Source organism: Caretta caretta, chromosome 10 (genome assembly GCF_965140235.1).
Source record: "Caretta caretta isolate rCarCar2 chromosome 10, rCarCar1.hap1, whole genome shotgun sequence".
Taxonomy (NCBI): domain Eukaryota; kingdom Metazoa; phylum Chordata; order Testudines; family Cheloniidae; genus Caretta; species Caretta caretta.
Window position 1 is genome coordinate 12,065,371 of NC_134215.1, and position 26,612 is coordinate 12,091,982.

The following is a 26,612-nucleotide window of genomic DNA, read 5'->3' on the forward strand; positions in this document are numbered from 1 at the left end:
TGCCTCTAACCACTGCTTTTACTCTGTTGTTTAGCCATGCTGGCATATTTTTGGTTCTCTTACTAATTATTTTAATTTGGGGTATACGTTTCATTTGAGTCTCTGTTTATGGTGTTTTTAAATCGTTTCCATGCAGCTTGCAGGCATTTGTCTTGTGATTGTTCCTTTTAATTTCCATTTAACTAGCTTCCTTCTTTGTGTAGTTCCCATTTCTGAAGTTAAATGCTACTGTGATCAGTTTCTTTGGTATCCCCTCCCCACCAAAGATGTTAAATTTAATTATATGATGTGTGCTGTTCAATTATATTCACCTGTTGGACAAGATCCTGTGCCCCACTTAAGACTAAATCAATAATTGCCTCTCCTCTTGTGAGTTCCAAGGACTAGCTGCTCCAAGAAGCAGTCATTAATGGAGTCTAGAAACTTTATCTCTGCATCCCATCCTGAGGTGACATGTACCCAGTCATTATGGGGAATAGTTGAAATCCTATTATTATTAAGTTTTCTGTTTTTATAGCCTCTCTAATCTCCCCAAGCATTTCACAGTCACCATCACCATCCTGGTGAGGTGGTCGGGAGTATATTCCTACTATTATTCAAACTTGGAATTTCTGTCGATAAAGATTCTGTGGTACAGTATGATTCATTTAAGATTTTTGATGTATTTGACTCTCTGATTTCGTTCATATACAGTGCCATTCCCCCACCAACATGACCTCCTCTGTCATTCTTATATATACTGTACCCTTGTATTACCATGTCCCATTGATTGTTATCATTCCACCAAGTTTCTATGATTTCTATTATATCAATATCCTAATTTAATACCAGGCACTCAAGTTCACCCATGGAAGTATTTAGACTTTCAGCATTTATATAAAAGCACTTATAAAATTTGTCACTCTTTAGTTGCCTGACTTCATGTGATGTAATTGAATGGGACTCTTTCATTTTACTGTTTCTCTTCATTTCCTGCCTGTGCTTTATCTCCTCTTTACTAGGATATAGAGAATCCCTGTTAATAGATCCTCCCCTGTGGAATGTCTCTGTCTGAACCTTGTACTCCCCCGCACCTGTTGATTTTCCCTCAGCCCATAGTTTATAAGTTCCTCTGTGGCCTTTTTACATGCCAGGAGTCTGGTTCCATTTTGGTTTAGGTGGAACCTCTCTTTCCTGTATAGGCTTCTCCTTCCCCAAAAGGTTCCCCAGTTGCTAATAAATGTAAAGCCTTCCTCCCTACACCATTATCTCGTCCATTCATTGAGACCCTGCAGTTCTGCCTGTCTAACTGGCCCTGTGTGTGGAAGTGGAAGCATTTCAGAGAACGTTACCATGAAGGAGTGTTGGAATTCCCTTCTTCTCCAGTGTCGATGCAGTCTTCAGCATGGAGCTTACCAGGTTGTTAGCTCATGTGTGGCCCCATCCACTTTTTATGGTAGCACCTGCTCAGAATCCAGCTGAGTTCATTTTCTTGATCTTCTGCCACTGAAGGTTGGTTAATGGTACTTAACCAGTTAAAACTATATGAAACTGGCTGTTGCAGGAGAGATTTAGAGGCCATCGTAGGGGGAGGTTACTTGCTAGGCAAGGGTAAAAACCAGGAAAAGAGGGAATATGTAAGTGTGAGTTCAGCCTTTAGAAGCAGCTAGAGGAACAGAATTTAATGCAGCCTTGCAAAAATATACTTGTGTGAGCTGAGTAAGATATTTTTTGAATGCAAAAATAAAATATTAGTTTTCCTCATGTTTTCCATAAATATGGATGAGCAGATTTTGTGCCCAGGCAGGTAATATTTTCCTATGTGATTCCTCTTTGCTGTAATGGGAATCCAGTGAAAAGTTGTGGGTGAAATATTATTTAAATTTCCTTTAGAATTGTTACTTTGTTATATAAACTGAGAATAGTGACTGGTAATTGTTTCAGCGTATAAGAGCGTGATTCTAGTCCAAGATGACTAATAGAGGTAGAAGTTAAATGAACAAAAACACAATAAAGTTATTTTATAAATGTGGGGACTAGAAAGCACAGCTAGTCACATTAAAATGCCTGTGAAATGAAAAGAAGCCAAAAGAGAGAGAAGGCCATACGTGATTTGATCAGATGGTATTGTTTACTGTACAGAATATAAATTGTATGACTTGTTGCCGTGTGGCATGTACACGTGCCATGGGCAACTTAAGGCTTTCAGAGTCTACGTACAACTTCTCTGGGTGACAGTCAGTGAATAGAGGATTTGTTAGAGAGAGAGAGAGAGACATTAAAACAGATGCAATGGGTTTACTCACCTGGTCAACTGCTGGGAGTGTAAGGCAGAGATGCTCCTCCAGTGACGAGGAGTCCGTGGGAGCAGAGGAGGGAAGAGGAGTAAAATAATAGTTGCCTGCACAGACATGGTTATAACAAAAATAAATCTGCAACTAGGGTTTTTGATTTCAAAAGGGCTGACTTTCAAAAATTAAGGAAATTAGTTAGGGAAGTGGGTTGGACTGAAGAACTTATGGATCTAAAGGCAGAGGAGGCCTGGGATTACTTTAAATCAAAGCTGCAGAAGCTATCGGAAGCTTGCATCCCAAGAAAGGGGAAAAAAATTCATAGGCAGGAGTTGTAGACCAAGCTGGATGAGCAAACATCTCAGAGAGGTGATTAAGAAAAAGCAGAAAGCATACAGGGAGTGGAAAATGGGAGGGATCAGCAAGGAAAGCTTACCTTATTGAGGTCAGAACATGTAGGGATAAAGTGAGACAGGTAAAAGTTAAGTAGAGTTGGACCTTGCAAAGGGAATTAAAACCAGTAGTAAAAGGTTCTATAGCCATATAAATAAGAAGAAAACAAAGAAAGAAGAAGTGGGGCCGCTAAACTCTGAGGATGGAGTGGAGGTCAAGGATAATCTAGGCATGGCCCAATATCTAAACAAATACTTTGCCTCAGCCTTTAATAAGGCTAAAGAGGATCTTAGGGATAATGGTAGCATGACAGATGGGAATGAGGCTATGGAGGTAGATATTACCATATCTGAGGTAGAAGCGAAACTCGAACAGCTTAATGGGACTAAATCGGGTGGCCCAGATAATCTTCATCCAAGAATATTAAAGGAATTGGCACATGAAATTGCAAGCTCATTAGCAAGAATTTTTAATGAATCTGTAAACTCGGGTTGTACCATATGATTGGAGAATTGCTCACATAGTTCCTATTTTTAAGAAAGGAAAAAAAAGTGATCCGGGTAACTACAGGCCTGTTTGACATGTGTAGTATGCAAGGTCTTGGAAAAAATTCTGAAGGAGAAAGTAGTTAAGGACATTGAGGTCAATGGTAAATGGGACAAAATACAACATGGTTTTACAAAAGGTAGATCATGCCAAACCAACCTGATCTCCTTCTTTGAGAAAGTAACAGATTTTTTAGACAAAGGAAGCACAGTGGATCTAATTTACCTAGATTTCAGTAAGGCGTTTGATACCGTGCCACATGGGGAATTATTAGTTAAATTGGAAATGATAGGGATCAATATGAAAATTGAAAGGTGGATAAGGAATTGGTTAACAGGAAGACTACAGCAGGTCCCACTGAAAGGTGAACTGTCAGGCTGGAGGGAGGTTACCAGTGGAGTTCCTCAGGGATCAGTTTTGGGACCAATCTTATTTAATATTTTTATTACTGACCTCGGCACAAAAAGTGGGAATGCGCTAATAAAGTTTGCGGATAATACAAAGCTGGGAGGTATTGCCAATTTGGAGAAGGACCGGGAAATCATACAGGAAGATTTGGATGACCTTGTAAACTGGAGTAATAGTAATAGGATGAAATCTAATAGTGAGAAGTGTAAGGTTATGCATTTAGGGATTAATAACAAGAATTTTAGTAATAAGCTGGGGATGCATCAATTAGAAGTAACGGACTTTGGAGTATTGGTTGATCATAGGATGACTATGAACCGCCAATGTGATATGGCTGTGAAAAAAGCTAATGTAGTCTTGGGATGCATCAGGCAAGGTATTTCCAGTAGAGATCAGGAGGTTTTAGTACCGTTATACAAGGCACTGGTGAGACCTCACCTGGAATACTGTGTGCAGTTCTGGTCTCCCATGTTTAAGAAGGATGAATTCAAACTGGAACAGGTGCAGAGAAGGGCTACTAGGATGATCCGAGGAATGGAAAACCTGTCTTATGAAAGGAGACTCAAGGAGCTTGGCTTGTTTAGCCTAACTAAAAGAGGGTTGAGGGGAAATATGATTGCTCTCTATAAATATATCAGAGGGATAAATACCAGAGAGGGAGAGGAATTATTTAAGCTCAGTACCAATGTGAACACAAGAACAAATGGATATAAACCGGCCACCAGGAAGTTTAGACTTGAAATTAGACGAAGGTTTCTAACCATCAGAGGAGTGAAGTTTTGGAATAGCCTTCCAAGGGAAGCAGTGGGGGCAAAACACTTATCTGGCTTTAAGATTAGACTCTAAGTTTATGGAGGAGATGGTATGATGGGATAACATGATTTTGGTAATTAATTGATCTTTAAATATTCATGGTAAATAGGCCCAATGGCCTCTGATGGGATGTTAGATGGGGTGGGATCTGAGTTACTACAGAAAATTCTTTCCTGGGTATCTGGCTGGTGAATCTTGCCCATAAGCTCAGGGTTTAGCTGATTGCCATATTTGGGGTCAGGAAGGCATTTTCCTCCAGGGCAGATTGGAAGAGGCCCTGGAGGTTTTTCGCCTTCCTCTGTAGCATGGGGCACGGGTCACTTGCTGGAGGATTCTCTACTCCTTCAAGTCTTTAAACCACGATTTGAGGACTTCAATAGCACAGATATAGGTGAGAGGTTTTTCGCAGGAGTGGGTGGGTGAGATTCTGTGTCCTGCGTTGTGCAGGAGGTTGGACTAGATGACCATAATGGTCCTTTCTGACCTTCGTATCTCTGAATCAATGGATAATTCAGGTATTTAAATAAAATTATAAACAAAAAGCAACATTCAGATTACAGAGGCAAGCACCCAAAAGTTAGGAAAAAAGTCAGGAAATGCCAAAAATAAGGTTGTTTGCAGAGTCCTAGCCCAAGCTCCCAGTTCAAATCACCACCCCTCGGAGTCATGGCTCCAGACCCCATCTCCTTGCTCAGCCAGTGCTATTCTCCCGCCCCAAGCTCCCTGTCCGAGTCCCAGTCTCCCCCACAGGCCCCTTTTTCCAGGCTGCTTGCCCAGCTGGGCTCTTGTCTCCCACTCAGGTTCCTCATCTGATCTCAGTACCTCCACCCCAGTCCTAGTCTCTCCCTCTTTCTGTCCCACCAACCAAGCTCTTTGTCCCCTCTACATTTCTTTGTCTACACAGCCTGGGTACCAGCCAAAGGAGCATAGAGAGCACAGGCGGGACAGTCTCTCTACTCTCAGTTCCTGTGCTGGGTGCTACTGTGGCCCCTGGCAGTGTGGAAGAGCAATTTCAGGGAAAGTCCTGCAGCTCTAGGCTTAGAGCATGCTCAATGCAGACAGAAGCATTGGAGAATTTTGCTGCCAAACTCTAGCAAGTTTTTACTGAGCATATGGGAAAAGAGATTTTTCAGTAAGCTTATAACTTGTCTAACTATGGGTATTTTTTCATGGGGATGGAAAAAGACACATCCTGGACACCAAGGCAACCCTTCTGCTAAATGTTGTAAGATTTATTTATTTTTAAATGTGGGCCAAACATATTTTCCCTCATGTCATTCTTGGAAAATGGAGAACCAGTTTTCTTGAAATATTCTTAGGAAAAAACAAACAAACCCAGCCTGAGACAGACACTTGGCATGGAAAATTTCAACCCAAACTGTTAGCTTGGTAAAGCTATAAGCAGCTGAAAACATGGTCTTATAATGGGAAGTGTTGTAAGAATAAGTGGCATTATGAGCTTCATCTATCGTTAGGTGTCCCAGACAGAACTGAGTCCATGTTGAGATATTGGGTTTGTGACTCAGGCATGGCAGCACCAAGCTCTGTCCCAAAGCTGGTGTTAATCCTTCCTTAATAACTATATGGTATGTTCCTTAGCTAGAAAACTGCTTCACTGAGAGGTAGGCAGAAATGGCACAGGGTCAGAGAGAAGCAAGAATGTCAGTTGTGGTGTGGGAGGAGAACTTGGTGGTGGAATATATAATTTGTGGGAAAGGCTATCATGAGGATCCTCAGTTCACAGCTTGTCGGGAGAGACTGTGAACTGTTGAAGAACCCATCTGCTTGTCTTATCACCTGTCTTTCCCATCCAAGTTACAAATGGCTAAGGTCGACATGGGATAATAAAAGCACATATTCATTTGATTCTGAGAGAAGCATTGATTGCGTTGAATGAGACAGTATATTTCAGAGTTTCCATGTCAGGTTATACCATAGCCTCAGCCACTGAGAATAAGATTTTATTCTTCCAGGATTAAAAATCCAAGCACATAGTATATATGTGGAAGGATATATATGGGAAGCAAGAGTAATCTGGAAAAAAATTAAGCCCTCTAAGCTGCCCGGTGTCATTTCAAGGGTAGAGAGAGCTGCTTGATATTTTTATTTTTATGGAGTTAGTCTGTTTTTTTTTAAATACTCTTTTAATTGAGGTTTCAACTAGGGAGTCGATGATAAGTGTACACATGTGTGTCTGCCTTTCGTTCTAATTTACAAAGTAGTGTGAAAATAGTCAGCCTCAGAGAGAACCGTTGAGGGTTGTCTGAGGAGGAAATTATTTGATGGTTTGTGACTAGAAACCTTTGGCTGAAAGATGACCAGCAAAACAGGTAGAGAAGGGTGAGGGAGAGGAGAGGCTTGTGCCTTTTTTGTAGTTGTTACTTTTATGGCTAAGGAAGGTTTGAAAGGTTTTTTTCAATTCTGTTTTTGTTTGTTTTTACATTTAGAAACCTAGGTTTTGTCCACCCTGCAAGATGCTGTAGTGAAATGATGACATCACAAGAGAGTGAAAGCTGAGAAGGGAAAGAATTTTTAGTTGGACTGGTTACTTAAAACTTTGTTTTTTGTTAACACCAACTTAATGTACTGCTGGAAGGTGCTCAGATACTACAGTACTGAGTGCAGTACAAGAACCTGTATAGAATAGATTATGCTAGAATAGCACCCCAAAGATATCTGTCTGTCCAGCCTAAATAAAAGGTAGGTTTTATGCTCTTTTTTATTGCAAAAACAGCAGCTTGTGAGTTCATTTATCCTCTATAACTTTGGCAATCTTTGGAAAACCAAGGTGGTACATCATAGGTGTCTGAAGCTGTCCCTGCTAACAGAGGAGAGATGTTGAGACTTTTAGGCCTTTTCTTCACTAGACTTATTTCCTAAAATTCACTCCCTTAATTTGTCATAAAAGTTCAAAAATTTTGGCCAGTGTGTTGAATTATTTCACCCCAACTGACCTAACCACTTTACAATCACACTAAATACAATGAATAATAGATTAAACTCTTTTATAATATAACTTGTGAGCAATTGATGCGGTTCTTGCAGGGATGCTGTGTGACCGCAGATGGGGAGGTAGTAGTCTGTGAGATGGTCTGTCTATTAACATGCAGTCTGACCTACAAAAAGGTTTGAGAACCCTAGCCTAGCAGAAGCCATTCACTTTCTTCCCATCTTATGTTGCCTGCTGGGCCAGTTGTTTTGCAAGTTAATTGTTGTCTCCTCCCTCTTCCCCCAGGAGGAGTTTTACTTCTTCTTGTATGCAAGATCTTTTTCCAGAAGAGTGAGTTATTAGATTTCCCTGGAAACACACATTTAGTAACATATTTGTATTTACTCCAGAATGAAATTTGCCATGTATTTCTATTAAATATTCTATTTTGCAGACAACTCAAATTGTCTTGCATATGCACATACTGCGGTAGTCAAAGGGCACCTATTACAATCTGTCCCAGTCTGTCACCTATATAGGTCATCAGGCTGTTGTGAGAGGACGCTGTGTGCTTCCAAGGTAGTCTTATCACTGTTTCCAGCTGTGGAACTTAAGGGCACATTCCCAGACTCAGATCCTTGTCCGACACCCTTCCTTGGGACTTGGGATGCCTCCATCCAGCTGCCACACACCCTGTAAACCAGTGTCTCAGACCTTCCAAGCCTCCCCCATACCCTCCCACCCCCCAGTTTCTTGCACATGCTCTGTAATTTGTGGACAGTTTGGAGACAATGTGGTAGAAAAACAAAGAATACAGACTTAGAAAAGGAGTTTTTCAATCAGAGTGTTTTTACTCTTAAAACGCTTGAGAGTTACAGATCTTTGAAATAACAAAACTCCTGGGATGCACCACTGAGAAGCTCCAGGGCCTCCCTTCCGTGTCATGCTTTCCTCTCTGTGGGCCCCTGTATAGAAGAAACATTGTTCCATGGGGTAGAACAACCAGCAGTTGAGACACCATCAAAATTGATGGCTCCTGATTGCATTCTTGATGGCTTTTCAGTGATAGTCCTTCAAGGAAGTGTCCAATATCTTTGCTGGGCAGGGCAGCTGTCTGGAATGCAGTACAATAGGCTGCCCAACTGCCCTCAGGCAAATGTAGAGTTGTGTTTAACTCAATACAAAATAGAGTTCCTAATTTGATGCAGATGTATCCCACTCTGTTATCTACTCCTGATGAATTGATGAGCCAAACTTTGCTGCTTATTGTACCATTACTTCTTCACATTTATGTTCGAAAGCATCTAACCTAAAGATTTAAGCTAAACCCCAATTCTTTGAAAAGTATGCCATATATGAAGCCATCCCTTTATATAAATATATATATATCCATCAAATACGTCGAAAAGGATTTTGTTTACTTGACATTCTACCCACATTACTTCCATGGTGTTCGTTTTGTCTGGGCCAGGGAGATTTGGCTGTATTAAGCCCTATTGTGAATGGTGACTGTTGAGGCCTTGCTTCTTGTTTTGAAATTTCCTCTTGTTTTCGTTAATTGGACTTAGGAGTCTGAAAGGGCATTGGGGGGGAAAGAGCTTCAGTGGATTTCCTCATAATGAAAAAGTCTATTAACATTCTCTTTAAATCACCATTAATTAAGCAAGGCGAGTTTAACACTAGGAATGGGAATGTTTCCATACCATCAAAAAGGCACCAAGTAGAAAATATCATTACAATTCTACTTTCCAAAGCGACTCTTTCAGGCTCCAATCTGCACAGAAGCGATAGAGCAGGTGAACTGTGTGTTTGCTTTCGGATTAATATTTGAAGTTAATTCATGTGGAAATAAAGCGGATTTTACTGTGACTAGAATCTGTCATTAAAAAGCCATTATCAAAGCAGACCAGTACAATTCCTGCTCTTTTATTGCTAAAAACAAAACAAACTTTTCCTAAAAAACAAAAACACCCCCCCCTGGGGGGGGATATTTTCTCTTAGAGAATGGTAGAGAAGACTAAACAGAAAAGAACCTTGGTGAAGTGAGGCAGTTGAGAGATTTATTGATCAATAAAGCAGACAATTACAGCTTGTTTATAAAGGGAAAAAACCCCCTCAGCCCTGTGAGCAACACTGAAACTGTAATAATGATAGCTCTGGCATCCAGCTTGAAACTATAAAAGTCAATAGGAAGATATAGGATTTCAATAAAATTATGACACTAGATAAACTTTACCCCAGGAACAAATTTTCCCTAGGTATGTGACTGACTCCAGTTAGATTTGTAACTTTAATTTCTATCTTATTGATTTTTTTTCCCTCTACAACTAATTAGAAAGTCAGTGGTGGATTCTGTATGTGTGTTTGGGGAGGAGTTAATAAGCACCAACAGGAATAGAGGAACACTCCAAAAATGAGTGGGTCAAATTGCTTTTTAAAAACATTTTTGTAAGCTGTGTTTTACTCCTTCCTTAGCTGCTTCTCCTGTTCAACCCAGGAGTCCCCTCTCGCTCCTGTGTTTGTGTTCCTTGGAGACATGGGTTGGGCACTCAAGACACTCAGTGTTACTATATCAGTGGTATGAGATTCGTTAATAGAGAAGACTGTAGCTGTGTAGTTTATATGTTAGCAGAGTCTCTCTTCCTACAATCCACCTGTAGGAGGCAGAAGGATCTGCTAATAGTATTGCAGTTCCTGGATCAGTACTCTCTGGTGCCTACACTCTAATGGAAAGTGACCTTCCTTATCTTGAAGCCATTTCTCCTGGCAGCCAAGTTATGGATTCATGTAAGGAAAGAATTAAATGGGAGGAGCATGGAGAGAAAGTTGATCCTGAAGAGGGTATTCTGTGAAGATGTGATCCCGTAGGTGAATGTAACTGGTTTCCAAGGGACTGAGTCCAGTTCATGGTTGGGATTACAACACAGCTTTCCCTCCCATTTACTCTGCATACAGCAATGAGAGGACAAGAGGCTCTTGGGTGAATCTCTTATAATTAATCATTTCCCCTCCTGCTGATCTCAGAAATCTCTTCTTTCAAACTTATTCACCAAGATGTTGCAGAGGAGAATGAAGAGGTACATGGAAGCAGCAGTTGCACAGAACAGGCCAGTTTCAGACCAGGATGAAGTAGAACAAATGAGCTATTTGTGTTATCAGAAAAGTACATGGAACATACCAGAACCTGCTACAACAAATTTATAGACTTCAAACAGACTTTTGATAGCATTTGGCAAATGGGATTATGGCAAATTTTGACAATATATGGCATCCCCAAGAAATAGATCAAGTTGATAGAAAACATTTACAAGAAGTCCATGAGTGCAATGAGAGTAGACAAGAAGCTGATGGCATGGTTCAGGAAAGCCACAAGAGTGAGTCAATGCATGCTATCACCAGATTTGTACAACCTGGTAGTGAAGGAGTAATGGCTATAGCACTGGGAGATGAAATGAGAGGAGTCATGTTATATGAGAGGATAGCAAATAACCTTATATTTGCAGATATTGAATCATATAGTACTGACAAAGGAGGATTTACACAGAATAGCTGACAAGGTAGACTGGGAAAGCAGAAGATTTGGATTGAAGATCAGTACGGAGGAGACAACATTATGGCAATAGGAAGAGGTAAAGATCAAAGTTGGAGACAAAGAACTAGAACAAGTGGAAAAATGTGTGTACCTTGCAGGATGAAGAATAGGAATTCTGTAGATGATGTAAACAATAGATTAGCCACTGCTGTATTCAGAAAACTTTGTAAGACCTGCGATGTTAAAGACATTTTGATAAAAATGAAAATCAGTGTATATGAAACAATTGTTGTTGCAACACTGCTGTATGAGTCAGAATGTTGGAGTCTGAGGAAAGCTGGTAAACGAAAGATATTGATTGCAGAAATGAACTGGCTGAGGGGTATACTAAGCTTCAAGACTGGAGGAAAAAAATGAAGTGATAAGAAAATGGCTAGGGCAAGAAATGATGCTGTTATAGAAGATTCAAGAAAGATGACTGGGATGGTTTTCGCAGATGTCCAGAATGGACCTGGAAAGGAAACCGTACCTGATGATTCACATCAGAGTGTGAGAAACTAGAAATAGAGGAAGACTGAGGATGCGATGGATAGACATGGTGAAAAATAACATTGAACAAAAAGATTTAAAGATGAATGAAGTTGTGAAGCTAGCATAAGATACAAAGTGGTAGAACAGATTTCTTTCGGCCACTTTGTCACTGCTGAGCTGATAGACAGGAATTGAAGAAAAATATGGTGGTTTAGAATCCTGTGCAAAGTCTGTGTACGTGTTATGTGTTACACCTATCACATGCCCCTGAAATGTAAATCCATATTGCCCTCACAGCTGGAGTTGTGGGAAAGAGTATGTTTAAGCTAGAGGACAATTTGGGAGGAGGGGGGAATGTCAGCACTGGTCCCAGAGGCTGGGCAGTTGGACAGTGAGATCTCCGCTCTCAGGAAGGGATTCTAGAAAGAGGATTTGCACCCCAAAAGTGTGCCAAGAGAGATCCTAAGCCAGTCACAATGCCTGGACTCTGTTCAGACTGCAGAAGCTTAAAATACATGAAAATTCAGCATTTGGATCACTTCCCAGCAGGCTGGTGAATGTCCAATAGGGGGAGTCAGCTAGACATGTGACGGGGTCATTATATTATTACCTCAATGGCATGGAAAGCTAGTGCATGTTTCCCCGCATGCTCATCAGGTCAGGGAAATCTGGTTAGAGAGCAGAGCCAAAAAATGAGTACTGTCCACTGGAATAAATCAGAGAGCAAACACTTCTGATTGTGTGACGGCTAATCAGTCTTTATGTCAGTACAGTTCCTGGCTTCTCAACTGAGACTATCAACAATCTCTCTCCAGCGAAACTGGGTTTTATTATCCAGCTATTCCTTGAACACGTGGAAAGGAGTGAGCTGGAGAAAGAGGAGAGTGAGCCATCCAGGACTAGAGCAGAGCAACAGGTTGATTGGAAACGCTCTGTTGAACATACCTGAGCTGTTGGCAGTGGTACATTTTTAGCATGGGAATGTCTGTAGAACAAAATGATCTAATCAAAGAGCAGTCCCTGTGTACCATCTGCTGGTGACCCAAAATCCCTATTTACTTGGATCCCAGAGATGTCAGTTGTGATGATGGGTTTTGTGATGTGGACTTGTCCCCTCAGAACTGGACTAGCAGCACAAGCTTGTTTCATTCTATCCAACAATGGCTTAATGACCACTTCTGGTGATTCTCAACCAGGCTAGACATGAGCCAGTGGCTTAGAGGTGACAGGGTCCCGCTCTCATAGTCCTTGATCTGAGAAACCCAGTCGTCCTTAGGGAGAAGTAAACAGCCCATAAAATATTTTGAGTCAATTTTCTTAATCTAAGCATTCAGAGACACTCTAACATTTTTCCTGCCACAGAGTTAAAAAAACAAAGCCCACAATACATGGTTCTCAGGGAAGGTGTGGCTCCTTCTGACTAAGAGGAATGAGCCCAGGATAAGGCTGGAGTACATGCCACCCAAATTAGGGTCGTCTCCGCCTCTTTCTTTATTGATGAGGTAAGGTGGGTGATCCTGTGAGCATTGTTAGAATTTTGTTATGAAATAGTAGGATTGGAGTGATTTACCCTGTTCAAAGGCTGTTGGGGCTCACAAAAATACCCGGAAGTGCAGTTTATGTATGTATTTATTTATTTTTTCGCTTTTGGAATGGACCACATTGCTCTGAATATCAGGTATTTTAAACCAACTCTCTTGGCAGAGAATATCCCCCATAACAGGGGTTCTCAACCTTTTTCTTTCTGAGGCCCCCCCTCGACATGCTATAAAAACTCCATGGCCCCCCTGTGCCACAACAACTGTTTTTTCTGCATATAAAAGCCAGGGCTGCCATTAGGGGGTAGCAAACAGGGCAGCTGCCTGGGGCCCCACATCACGGGGGGCCCCCATGAAGCGACATTGTTCAGGCTTCGACTTCAACCCCTCGGTGGACCTCCTGAAGCCTGCTCACGGCCCCCCAGGGTGCCCCGGACCCCTGATTGAGAACCACTGCCCTACAAGGCCTCTGAAACTACACCCTATGTAAAATGATAAAAGTTGAACAGTAGGCTATTCTGTGCTCAGTGTGTTGTTCAGGAACAAAATATAAACATCTCCAATGAAAGGTTGCTCATGTAAAACTGTGTTTGTCAAGTGCTGCCGCCTCCCTTCTTGCTAAGAGTTAGAAGATAGTGTTTCTGTGTAAATAGGGTCTCAATTCTTCTCCACGAGAGCTAACACCCTCCTGATAAACAGGATTTATCATATGCTAAACATGGAGCTTTCTGGGGGGGCCCGATAGTAGCCGTACATCACCAACATCAGACAACATATACTGCCTGCCTCTAAGATGCTGATGGAGAAAATAAATGGGAGTAGCAGTCTGAATGGCAATTCAAAATGTCAGGTATGTTTAACATGCAATTTCTATTTAGAGAGTGATATGCATATAGAGATTAGATGGGCAATAAGGTATTTGATCTCCTGTTAATTGCATCGAAGAATTTTGATGTTTGTCAAGTCTGAGAATTCAGCAGAGCCAAGCAAATAAGTGTGGTCCTCCTGGAATAAACCTGAGAGCAAAAATTCCTCGGGAATCCTCTGCACTGACTGTTACGTTGTTGTCAGTTCACCCTGACAACATAAAATCCTCTTGGTATAGCAGCAGGTATGGGCAAATTTTATTACAAAAATGCCAAAACGGTGTTAAAAATTCATTTAGCTTTACAGTTGTGCAGCTTGGACTCCAGACCTGGCCACTGTTGCGATTTTTAGTCTGAAGTTTTATATAAACAGGGTTGTCATGGACGTGGGCAATGTGAGCTTTTTCATAAAAGTGCCTCCCATCAGTGCCGCTGGCAGCAGGCGCTTCCTCAGTGCATTGGAAAGTACCAGACAGGACCTCTGTGATGTGAACTTTCTCTCACAATGCCCTATAAATAGAGATAAATCTGCCAGAGTTTGCCAGCTTAAGAGTGCTGAAATGCTTCTTCTGTAGCCCACTCTGAATGCATCCGATGAAGTGAGCTGTAGCTCACGGAAGCTTATGCTCAAATAAATGTGTTAGTCTCTAAGGTGCCAGAAGTCCTCCTTTTCTTTTTGTGAATACAGACTAACACAGCTGCTACTCTGAAACCTGTCTCTAGGGAGGTATCCAGTCAAGAGTTATCAGCGTAGTTTACTTAAATGACAGAATCACAAAAGTGGTTCTCCCCCCCCCCCCCCCAAATGAAAAGGGCTACGTTTCCGAAATACTATATGTGATGCTAACAGCTCCACCCAGCAAGCCTGTATACCCGGGCTGTCTCCTGCTTCACTGTCCAAACGTCAAACACTTAAATACAGTGTGTGTGTCAGTGCGCATGGGGAGAGGGAGGGATGTACAAATTTAAGGTGTGAAAGGCAAGGTGGGGGATGCCAGCTGAAGATGCTGCAAAAATGTGTTCAAAACATTTAACATACTGAAAAGTCAGCTGAGACGGTTGAGGTTGGTTCAGCCTTGGGAAGGGACCGTGCTGGCCCAGGAGGAAGAGTACCATTACCAGCCACCCTTATCTGTAAAATATCTCCACAAATACAACAGAGAAATAGCAGTGCAGCAGGAGTTCCTCCTCCTTAGGAAAGCCCACCTGGAAACTTACCTTTTCTCAAGACAAACTGCCTTCACTTAAGGGAAAATGATGATGAAAAAGCTGTTTCTTGCCCAGCTATTCCAGAGTCAAGGGTTAGAACACATCAGAGAATTTACTGGGATGTACAAATTTGATCTTTGGATATGCTTACAGCTAAAGTTACAGTTGCAAGACTCTCATCCTCTCTCCTCTCCCTAGCTCTCTAGCCCTTGTTTTCCACTGCACAGCCTTCATCAGTGCCATAGTTGGACAGAACAGTGTTCTCTCTCCATTATATCAAGGACTGCCCAACAGCCTTAGCACTGTTTCAACTGCAAAATCAAATGGAACCCCATCAAATTTAAACATCAAAGATATCCGTTGTCTGGGTCCTTTCCCAGAGGTCCCAGTCCATCTCTGCATTGAGAAAGCATCCACATTTAGAGATGATTCATTACTAGGACAAAGAGTGGCTCTTAAGAGACCAGACTTGGGTCCCATTCCACTGGTGAATGATGTACACTTCAGAACAGATCCACAGACATGTTTTAGTAGCTTCCTACATTGCTCAGCTGCCAAAGTGAGGATCGGAAAGTTTCTGTGGGATCAAGACTCCTTTCTGAGGGTCTGACTTCTTTGCCCCTAAAGGAATAGGGGACAAGAGGATGGGTCCTTGCCTGTCAAGGCTCGTCTCTGATTTCAAAAGCAAACAAGCTATGAGGGAATGTATAATTTAAACCACAGTACAAGTTTTATTCAATAATTCTACTGATAATAAATCAAAACAGATAGAAGTTGTAACTGAAAACACTTGCTCCTGGTCCTTAGCTCTGGTCTTCATTTCTGAACACAAATACTGTAACAAAATCTATTCTCCGGCTCCCAACGAGTGGTCCGTAACCCCGTTTTCTCAATTCCTCTTCACCAGCACAACCCATTCAAATTTTCCCCTATTTTCTTAAGATCATGTTAGTCTAGCTTCACAACCCAGCAATCCCTCCACTGACTAGACAGTGGCACATTCCCTGCCTCACTGTCAATCTCTCAGATGATTTCAATGTGGCCTCTCACCTCTTTGCAACACCTTGTGCTGTCCTGCTTGCCACAAGGCGAGAGGAGACATTGGCACCCACTGTGTACTGCACTTTGTATAGCTCTTTAAAATATTCTTTCCATCGGTTATTCATTGCTTGTTTGTCCTCAGTTATTTGCCTGAACATGTCTTTCATTGCTGACATCTTCAACTCATATGTCCCACTCTGTTCTGTTATCTTGCAATATAACCTCTATGTCACATTTCTTCTACATATTCTTCTGCTTCTTTGGATTGTTTGCTTATTCATTTGTTTCTGTCACTCTTTGCATTCTTTTTTTAACCTCTCTGGTCAACTTATTGTATTCAGCTCTTAGACTTGCATCTTCCTTTTTATTCTCCTTTAACTTTCTATGCTTGTCACTCAACTGCGGCACTTCATCCATTATCCACCTTGGTTTCTTTGTCTAAAACATCATTGCCCTTTACTCAGTAGAATGAGAAATATACAGATGGATACACAAACAAACCCTACATGCATTTCCCTGCCTCAGTTTCCTCACCATTCAAGCATTTATTGGGCTGGGGTCTGGTTCCTCTGGGATAATCCAAGATCCTTCTGTTGCAACTCATGGCTTGATTTCTGAACCATAGAGTCTCTTTCTTCCTAGATCTTCTTTGGTCCCACAGCTAAACTGAGTCCCCTTGCTACAAAAAAATGTGTCTGTTCCCTTCTCGTGACCCAAACTTCCTGTGTCTCTCTCCTCCTAAGAGTCCTTTTAAAACCCCTACATTATCACCTCCATCTCTTTGGGAATTTTCTGCTCTCCAAATGCCCAATCCCTTGTTGAGGATTGGAGAAAACTGGTTCTCCTAATTTTAGCAAACCTCCTTAACATACCCATTGTGTGGTCAGAGTACAGTCTTAAATTAACTATGCTCCAGTTGTCCCTAGTCTGATGGATACTTGCTAAAAGGCCTGACAGCCATGTTGGATTCTACATTTACATAGAGACATTGAGTGTTACAACAATTTTCTTAATAACTTCATAGTCCCAACCAGATTTCATAAATTGTACATACAGTTTCCCCAAACAATCATAATCTCCACTGGGGGACTGCACGGGTTTGAACCCAGGTCCTTCAGTATCAAAGTGTGTGTCTAACATATAAACTGAAAGAACAGCTCTCTTAGCTGGGAAGGGTAATAGTGAAAATAAAATTGAGAACCTCCATATCTGTGTCCATTTTAAGCTTGTAGGGGCATGGTCCACTTCCAACTTTGTTTGCCTCATGCATTGTGGGTGCTTATGGAAATAAATAATTAATGTTTTCATTGGTCAGTGCTTTCCACTGGGGCCATTCTAGTAGCCATTCATTTTTTTCTTCAGCTGTGGATTAACCTACATTTTTAATGACCACATTTTTGAGAAACCCTTCATAAAATGAGAATTTAATCCCTCCGCTTGGAAGATAAAATACTCTTTCTCCGTGTAATCCTATCCAAATCCTGTTTGGTGTGGTGGATTACACTAAACACATCTATGCTGTGAGAATAAAGTACTTGCTTTATATTTAAGGACTCTTCATTAGAAGACTTCTGCACTCATCTTTGACTTCACTGATGGCAGAATAAGGTTCCCTGATTTAGCTCCCATAACTCATTGCTATTTTCCCTGAACAGCCACGTTGAGGTGTGTCCAAGAAGCATCTTCTACTTGAGAGCTCTAATTTTATTTGTTCTTGGTATATACATGTAAAATGGCAAAAGTTATACTGTGTGCATGTTACCATCTAAAAGGGATGTTTGTGTTTATATACGTTTTCAACTCTCAGAGCAGTAGATTTTTATATCTCTCAATTTATGTGTGATATGTGTATACAAAAGAGGTAGTGGAAGAACTGGAAATAACTTTCCAACCAAAATAATGCTCTCCACCATGTTAAAAAATGTTAAATTTCATTGGGTATGTCAGTTTGAAGATGCAGGCTGCATGTATCCAGTGGAAAGTCTAACCAGTCTGTTTCTTTCTTCACTACAGGAGCGTGATGGAATGAGAGCAATTCTCGAGTCATACGACAGTGAGCTGACCCCATCGGAGCACTCTCCTCAGCTGAGTCGGCGCATGCATGAGGCAGAAGAAATGGTGCAGAAGGTGCATGCGCACAACGCTGAGATAGAGGTAACGATGAGGCCCTGTGCTCTAACCCCAGTATAGACGTAATCTATATAGCAGTGGGCCCCAGACTCTGTGGTCAGGAGCTACAGCAGGTGTTCTTTCCCATCTGGTTTCTCTGATTCTGTATACAGCGTGCTTGTGCATTTGGAGGGGGATGAAGCCACCTGTTGTGGTCACATGCTGAGTTCACATGGTTCAGTTGCCTGTTGGGACCATTCGCAAATCCTTTGTTTAACTGGCATTCAGAGAAAACCATAAAGTCAAAGACCGAGTTTGCAAAATGCCTTTTGAAACAACTTTTTAATGAAAAGTTTTTAAGAGCAGGTGTGATTGGGTGTGGGCTCAAAGCACAACTTGCAAAATCTGCACCAATATTTATTCATTCCAATATGTATTTATACACACATAATAGAATTGTATTATCTCCTACCATTATTCATAAGAACGGCCTTACTGAGTCAGATCAAAGGTCCATCTAGCCCAGCTGTCTTCTGACAGTGGCCAATGCCAAGTGCCCCAGAGGGAATGAACAGAGCAGGTAATCATCAAGTGATCCATCCCCTGTCACCCATTCCCAGCTTCTGATATATTACCTGGTGCTTTACTGAGAGCTAGGATAGAGAGTGGATGTGTTACAGAACAGGAGACAATGGTTCTCATAAAAGGCCCAGGTACAGTGGCTTTCATAAGAGCAGAAAGAGGAAAATGGAGTGGAGTTGAAATACTACAGGGAGGGAATTACAGGCATAAGGGGCGGCATAGAAGAAGGCACAAAGCACTTAAACGAGGGCAGAGATGGGATTTATCTGTTCATGAATGGGAATGGTAAGAGATGGTAACAAAGAGGCAGACAATGGCAGAGCTCTTAGAGACTTGACAGGTTACGAGAAAGTCAAGGGAGATGTAGAGTTTGGATGCCTACAGAAATAGAAGTGAAGGCACCATGTATTTGGTGATTCTGTGGCAGCAGAATTTGTTGCACAGTTCATTCCTTGCTGAAGACTTCTGTTCCAGAATCTCATCCTCTCAGTTACAGTCACCTGGCATACCTTAAGTAGTACAGATGACAAAAGAGGATCTGTCTTTTGAACCACGTGCATTATTTAATGCTAATGCCGATGAGCTGCACTCTTTAAAGGATTCTCAAGTCATTTTGAGATCTTTAGGAGTGTATATATCAGCGCTCGAGAGACCAGTTAGGCTTCAACCCTATCAAAAACAGTCTTTCTTGTCATATTAGAGATCTGAATCACCCAAAAAGAGACAGAGGTATCAGAAAAGATCATCTGTCTTCATGGCAGCAGATTTGACTCCTTGGTCAGGAGCCATATACATTTCCTGAAGGAACATCCATCCCCCCACTGGGGTTCTCCCAAGACCTTTTCCACTTGGTTCCCCAAGAACTCAGTTTGCCTCTAGTCTAGTCACTTGGGTTCCTTTATTGGCATACAGTTAAAGTACTTTTGAGTTGATCAGGCTCAGGCTGAGGGGGTGGGTTCTGGGCATACCACACATCCAAAGTTACACTACAAACTTCTTCCTTTAGATACATTTACACGTTGCATTGCATTTACTGTACATTGCCTGACCATTTTGGGATTGGCTGGTTACTTTGTAGGAACTGATCCCTGTACAACATGCTCTGTCCATACACTGTCCATGTACGACTTTATCTCATTTTTACATTCCCATCTTATTTTGTGCATTGAAAATGGTTCCCTGGGTGTTCCTCCCTGTTTTATCTAGTACAGACGTTCTGTTTCCAGACTGCTGATTCATATACCTAATCCTATCCCCCAAGAAATGAGGCCTCACCCGTGTCCAATTACTCATGTCAAGTCAGGCCTACATTCCACTGATTTTGTTTTTCTTTTCTATATTAGCATACGTTTTATTTGGATTATATTTTTGATTTCTTTTGATTTTTATAATTTTATTACTCTGCAATACATTTTTGAGATGACAGTAGTTGTAGTTGTAATTATTTGAACCATTATTGATACCAGGCTTAAAGTACATACCAGTGGATGCAAGCTTACATTTTATGGTGTAGCCCCGTGATTCTCAACCTTTTTCATTTGCGGACCTCTAAGAAGTTTCGAATGGAGGCAAAGACCCCTTTGGAAATTAGACAGGCTGTGGACCCCAAGTTGAAAACCACTGGTATAGCCCACCAGGGTGTAATTTTCTGTTATAAGCGTGCATTGCTTTTAAAGAATTTTTAAAGCATTTTTGTGTAATTTTAACTTTGCTTTAGTTGCATTTTTAAAAACTGGTACTATATATATTTTTTTCATTTATTACCACAGGAAATTTAGGTGTGAAAAAGGATATAGACCTATTAAAATTAAAACATTTCCTGGTTTTATACCAGAAGTGGGGGGTTTTTAGCCACCACATCCTACCTATGCCTTTAAGCTTTGAAGGGCTGTAAAGACTTCAGTGGCTTAAAGGTCAACTACACAAGAAAAAAACAGTGCCCTTTACTGTTTTTATTTTGTTTGAATCTCCCCATCCCCACAAAAGTGTGTTCATTCTTGTTGCATGTCAGGAAACCTATCTTTCCTCTTTTTATTAGAGACCCCTTGCAAGGTCTTCAGAGGACTTGGCTTGTGACATCACATAGGGCAGAACCTAGAGTTGTAGCTATTAATCCCTATGGCTACATCTACATGAAGAACTTTAGGGAATTTACTAAACCAGTGCAGTTCCACTGGTGCTAGCATGGGTGACACACAGGAGACACAGTCCTTACTGTGGTGGAGGGAGGAATGAAGGGGGACACACAGGAGTCCTGCCTTGGTGAGGAATGGGGGAATAGGAGGCACACAGAGCCTCTTGCATGTGAAGGAAGGGGGAAATGAGGGTCACACAGGGCTGCTGACATAGGGGAATGGGGAAAGGGGAGGGGGGGACACAGCCACATGCATGATGGAGGAAGTAGGGGGTTTCAGAGAGTCCCTGAAATAGGGGAGATGGGAGAACAGTACACCTGGAACTTGTATGGGAAATAGAAGAACGTAAGAGCCACTCGGATGTGCAAGGGTGTTTGGCCTGCAGAAGCAACAGAGTGTGTGACCTAGTAATTCTAATGTTTTTAAAAAAAAAAAAAAGGGCAGAAAAACACTTTCAGGGGAAAAAGTTTGAGTCAGTGTCTGTACAGCGCATAAAGGCAATGAGCATAACTTCGTTATTTTTAAGAAAAAATAATTTATCCTCTTTTCCCATATAAAGAATAATGCCCCCACTTACCTGTCGTGTCTTATCCCAGGGTTTTTCTTTATCTGAGGTTTTCATTTGTTTAAATCTATTCACACGTTCCCAGCAAGTGGATTCCTTTGCTAGCCCTATAGCTCTCTGTCAGCTTTTTGCTTGTGAATTGTAGAGAAAAGGCTGTTTTATGATCCCCCTGATTTGTTACCAGCAGCCACGCTTCCGCCAAAGAAATCATACAAGAAAAAATCGATTTTCTATACAGGCATTTTCTTATATATATTATTTTTTTCCCCCATGGATTGTGTCAGCAGTTCTGTATGAGAAAAGAAGACATCCAGTGAAGATGAAGTGGTGGTTGATAATGATATAGTGAACAATGCCAGGGAGGCAGGAAGGTTGGCGTATTATCTGCTATTTGCTCATGAAGGAGATGAGGTCTGGATAATCCTTTGCGGGATGTGTAAGTTGAGTTTAAGAGGAGCAATCTTCTGTCAATGCTAAATAGAGAGAGGTATGAGAGAGAAGTGTTGAGTTCTGGTAGTTTGAGTGAGAAGCTCTGTGCCTGGAACATGCACCCTGAGACTATGGTATGTCTACACTACGAAATTAGGTCGAATTTATAGAACTCGGTTTTTTAGAAATCGTTTTTATATATTCGAGTGTGTGTCCCCCCACAGAAAATGCTCTAAGTGCATTAAGTGCATTAATTCGGCGGAGTGCTTCCACAGTACCGAGGCTAGAGTCGACTTCCGGAGTGTTGCACTGTGGGTAGCTATCCCACAGTTCCCGCAGTCTCCGCTGCCCATTGGAATTCTGGTTTGAGATCCCAATGCCTGATGGGGCTAAAACATTGTCGCGGGTGGTTCTGGGTACATATCGTCAGGCCCCCGTTCCCTCCCTCCCTCCCTCCCTCCGTGAAAGCAGCAGCAGACAATTGTTTTGCGCCTTTTTTCTTGAGTTACCTGTGCAGACGCCATACCACGGCAAGCATGGAGCCCGCTCAGGTAACCGTCACCGTATGTCTCCTGGGTGCTGGCAGACATGGTACTGCATTGCTACACAGCAGCATCAACCGATTGCCTTGTGGCAGCAGACGGTACAGTAGGACTGGTAGCCGTCATGTCCGAGGTGCTCCTGGTCGCCTCTGTGAGGTCGATCAGGAGCGCCTGGGCAGACATGGGCACAGGGACTAAATTTGGAGTGACTTGACCAGGTCATTCTCTTTAGTCCTGCAGTCAGTCCTATTGAACCATCTTATGGTGAGCAGGCAGGCGATACGGATTGCTAGCAGTCCTACTGTACCATCTTCTGCCAGGCAGGCAAGAGATGAGGATGGCTAGCAGTCCTTTTGCACCGTCTGCTGCCAGCCAAAGATGTAAAAGATAGATGGAGTGGATCAAAACAAGAAATAGACCAGATTTGTTTTGTACTCATTCGCTTCTCCCCCTCCCCCGTCTAGGGGGCTCATTCCTCTAGGTCACACTGCAGTCACTCACAGAGAAGGTGCAGCGAGGTAAATCTAGCCATGTATCAATCAGAGGCCAGACCAACCTGCTTGTTCCAATAAGAACAATTACTTAGGTGCACCATTTCTTATTGGAACCCTCCGTGAAGTCCTGCCTGAAATACTCCTTGATGTAAAGTCACCCCCTTTGTTGATTTTAATTCCCTGTAAGCCAACCCTGTAAGCCATGTCGTCAGTCGCCCCTCCCTCCGTCAGAGCAACGGCAGACAATCGTTCTGCGTCTTTTTTCTGTGCGGACGCCATACCAAGGCAAGCATGGAGGCCGCTCAGCTCACCTTGGCAATTAGGAGCACATTAAACACCACACGCATTATCCAGCAGTATATGCAGCAGCAGAACCTGGCAGAGCGATACCGGGCGAGGAGGCGACGTGAGCGCGGTCACGTGAGTGATCAGGACATGGACACAGATTTCTCTGAAATCATGGGCCCTGCCAATGCATGCATCATGGTGCTAATGGGGCAGGTTCATGCTGTGGAACGCCGATTCTGGGCTCGGGAAACAAGCACAGACTGGTGGGACCGCATAGAGTTGCAGGTCTGGGATGATTCCCAGTGGCTGCGAAACTTTCACATGCGTAAGGGCACTTTCATGGAACTTTGTGACTTGCTTTCCCCTGCCCTGAAGCGCATGAATACCAAGATGAGAGCAGCGCTAACAGTTGAGAAGTGAGTGGCGATAGCCCTGTGGAAGCTTGCTCCGCCAGACAGCTACCGGTCAGTCGGGAGTCAATTTGGAGTGGGCAAATCTACTGCGGGGGTGCTGTGCTGCAAGTAGCCCACGCAATCAAAGATCTGCTGATATCAAGGGTAGTGACCCTGGGAAATGTGCAGGTCATAGTGGATGGCTTTGCTGCAATGGGATTCCTTAACTGTGGTGGGGCCATAGACGGAACCCATATCCCTATCTTGGCACCGGAGCACCAAGCCGCCGAGTACCTAAACCGCAAGGGGTACTTTTCAATAGTGCTGCAAGCTCTGGTGGATCACAAGGGACGTTTCACCAACATCAGCGTGGGATGGCCGGGAAAGGTACATGACGCTCGCATCTTCAGGAACTCTGGTCTGTTTCAAAAGCTGCAGGAAGGGACTTTATTCCCAGACCAGAAAATAACCGTTGGGGATGTTGAAATGCCTATAGTTATCCTTGGGGACCCAGCCTACCCCTTAATGCCATGGCTCATGAAGCCATACACAGGCAGCCTGGACAGTAGTCAGGAGCTGTTCAACTACAGGCTGAGCAAGTGCAGAATGGTGGTAGAATGTGCATTTGGACGTTTAAAAGCACGCTGGCGCAGTTTACTGACTCGCTTAGACCTCAGCGAAACCAATATTCCCACTGTTATTACTGCTTGCTGTGCGCTCCACAATATCTGTGAGAGTAAGGGGGAGACGTTTATGGCGGGGTGGGAGGTGGAGGGAAATGGCATGGCTGCTGGTCACGCGCAGCCGGACACCAGGGCGGTTAGAAGAGCACAGGAGGGCGCGGTGCGCATCAGAGAAGCTTTGGAAACCAGTTTCATGACTGGCCAGGCTACGGTGTGAAAGTTCTGTTTGTTTCTCCTTGATGAACCCCCCCGCCCCTTGGTTCACTCTACTTCCCTGTAAGCTAACCACCCTCCCCTCCTCCCTTCGATCACCACTTGCAGAGGCAATAAAGTGATTGTTGCTTCACATTCATGCATTCTTTATTCATTCATCACACAAATAAGGGGATGACTACCAAGGTAGCCCAGGAGGGGTGGTGGAGGAGGGAAGGAAAATGCCACAGAGCACTTTAAAAGTTTAAAACTGTAAAACTTGTTGAATGCCAGCCCTCTGTTGCTTGGGCAATCCTCTGTGGTGGAGTGGCTGGTTGGCCGGAGGCCCCCCCACCGCGTTCTTGGGTGTCTAGGTGTGGAGGCTATGGAACTTGGGGAGGAGGGCGGTTGGTTACACAGGGGCTGTAGTGGCAGTCTGTGCTCCAGTTGCCTTTGCTGCAGCTCAACCATACACTGGAGCATACTGGTTTGATCCTCCAGCAGCCTCAGCATTGAATCGTGCCTCCTCTCATCATGCTGCCACCACATATGAGCTTCAGCCCTGTTTTCAGCCCGCCACTTACTCTCTTCAGCCCGCCACCTCTCCTCCCGGTCATTTTGTGCTTTCCTGCACTCTGACATTATTTGCCTCCACGCATTCGTCTGTGCTCTGTCAGTGTGGGAGGACAGCATGAGCTCAGAGAACATTTCATCACGAGTGCATTTTTATTTCTTTCCAATCTTCACTAGCCTCTGGGAAGGAGAAGATCCTGTGATCCTTGAAAGACATGCAGCTGGTGGAGAAAAGAAAAGGGACAGCGGTATTTAAAAAGACACATTTTATAAAACAGTGGCTACACTCTTTCAGGGTAAACCTTGCTGTTAACATTACATACATAGCAGATGTGCTTTCGTTACAAGGTTGCATTTTGCCTCCCCCCACCGCGTGGCTACCCTACCCCCTCAACTCTCCCCCCTCCCCGTGGCTAACTTTCTGTTCAGCCACAGGCAAACAGCCCAGCAGGAACGGGCTCCTCTGGGTGTCCCCTGAAGAAAAGCACCCTCTTTCAACCAGGTGACCATGAATGATATCTCACTCTCCTAAGGATAACACAGAGAGATAAAGAACGGATGTTGTTTGAACGCCAGCAAACATACACTGCAATGCTTTGTTGTACAATGATTCCCGAGTACGTGTTACTGGTCTGGAGTGGTAAAGTGTCCTACCATGGAGGATGCAATAAGGCTGCCCTCCCCAGAAACCTTTTGGAAAGGCTTTGGGAGTACATCCAGGAGAGCCGCGAACGCCAGGGCAAATTAATCCTTTCACATGCTTGCTTTTAAACCATGTATAGTATTTTAAAAGGTACGCTCACCGGAGGTCCCTTCTCCGCCTGGCGGGTCCAGGAGGCAGCCTTGGGTGGGTTTGGGGGGTACTGGCTCCAGGTCCAGGGTGAGAAACAGTTCCTGGCTGTTGGGAAAACCGGTTTCTCCGCTTGCTTGCTGTGAGCTATCTACAACCTCATCATTATCATCTTCTTCTTCGTCCCCAAAACCTGCTTCTGTGTTGCCTCCATCTCCATTGAAGGAGTCAAACAACACAGCTGGGGTAGTGGTGTCTGAACCCCCTAAAATGGCATGCAGCTCATCATAGAAGCGGCATGTTTTGGGCTCTGACCCGGAGCGGTCATTCGCCTCTCTGGTTTTCTGGTAGGCTTGCCTCAGCTCCTTAAGTTTCACGCGGCACTGCTTCGGGTCCCTGTTATGGCCTCTGTCCTTCATGCCCTGCGAGATTTTGACAAAGGTTTTGGCATTTCGAAAACTGGAACGGAGTTCTGATAGCACGGATTCCTCTCTCCATACAGCGATCAGATCCTGTACCTCCCGTTCAGTCCATGCTGGAGCTCTTTTGCGATTCTGGGACTCCATCATGGTCACCTCTGCTGATGAGCTCTGTATGGTCACCTCTGCTGATGAGCTCTGCATGGTCACCTGCAGCTTGCCACACTGGCCAAACAGGAAATGAGATTCAAAAGTTCGTGGTTCTTTTCGTGTCTACCTGGCCAGTGCATCTGAGTTGAGAGTGCTGTCCAGAGCGGTCACAATGGAGCACTCTGGGATAGCT

At 43.2% G+C, this 26,612-nt stretch overlaps 1 protein-coding gene across 4 annotated transcripts in view; it reads left to right on the top strand.

The window, feature by feature from the left end:
• MAD1L1 (mitotic arrest deficient 1 like 1) overlaps positions 1 to 26,612 on the top strand; it is a 563,294-nt gene that overhangs the window by 228,295 nt on the left and 308,387 nt on the right. For all 4 annotated transcript variants that reach the window (XM_048868281.2, XM_048868284.2, XM_048868285.2 and 1 more), the window contains exon 12: positions 18,090 to 18,230. In XM_048868281.2, the coding sequence (XP_048724238.1) occupies positions 18,090 to 18,230 (141 nt within the window). The remainder of the gene's footprint in view (positions 1 to 18,089; positions 18,231 to 26,612) is intronic.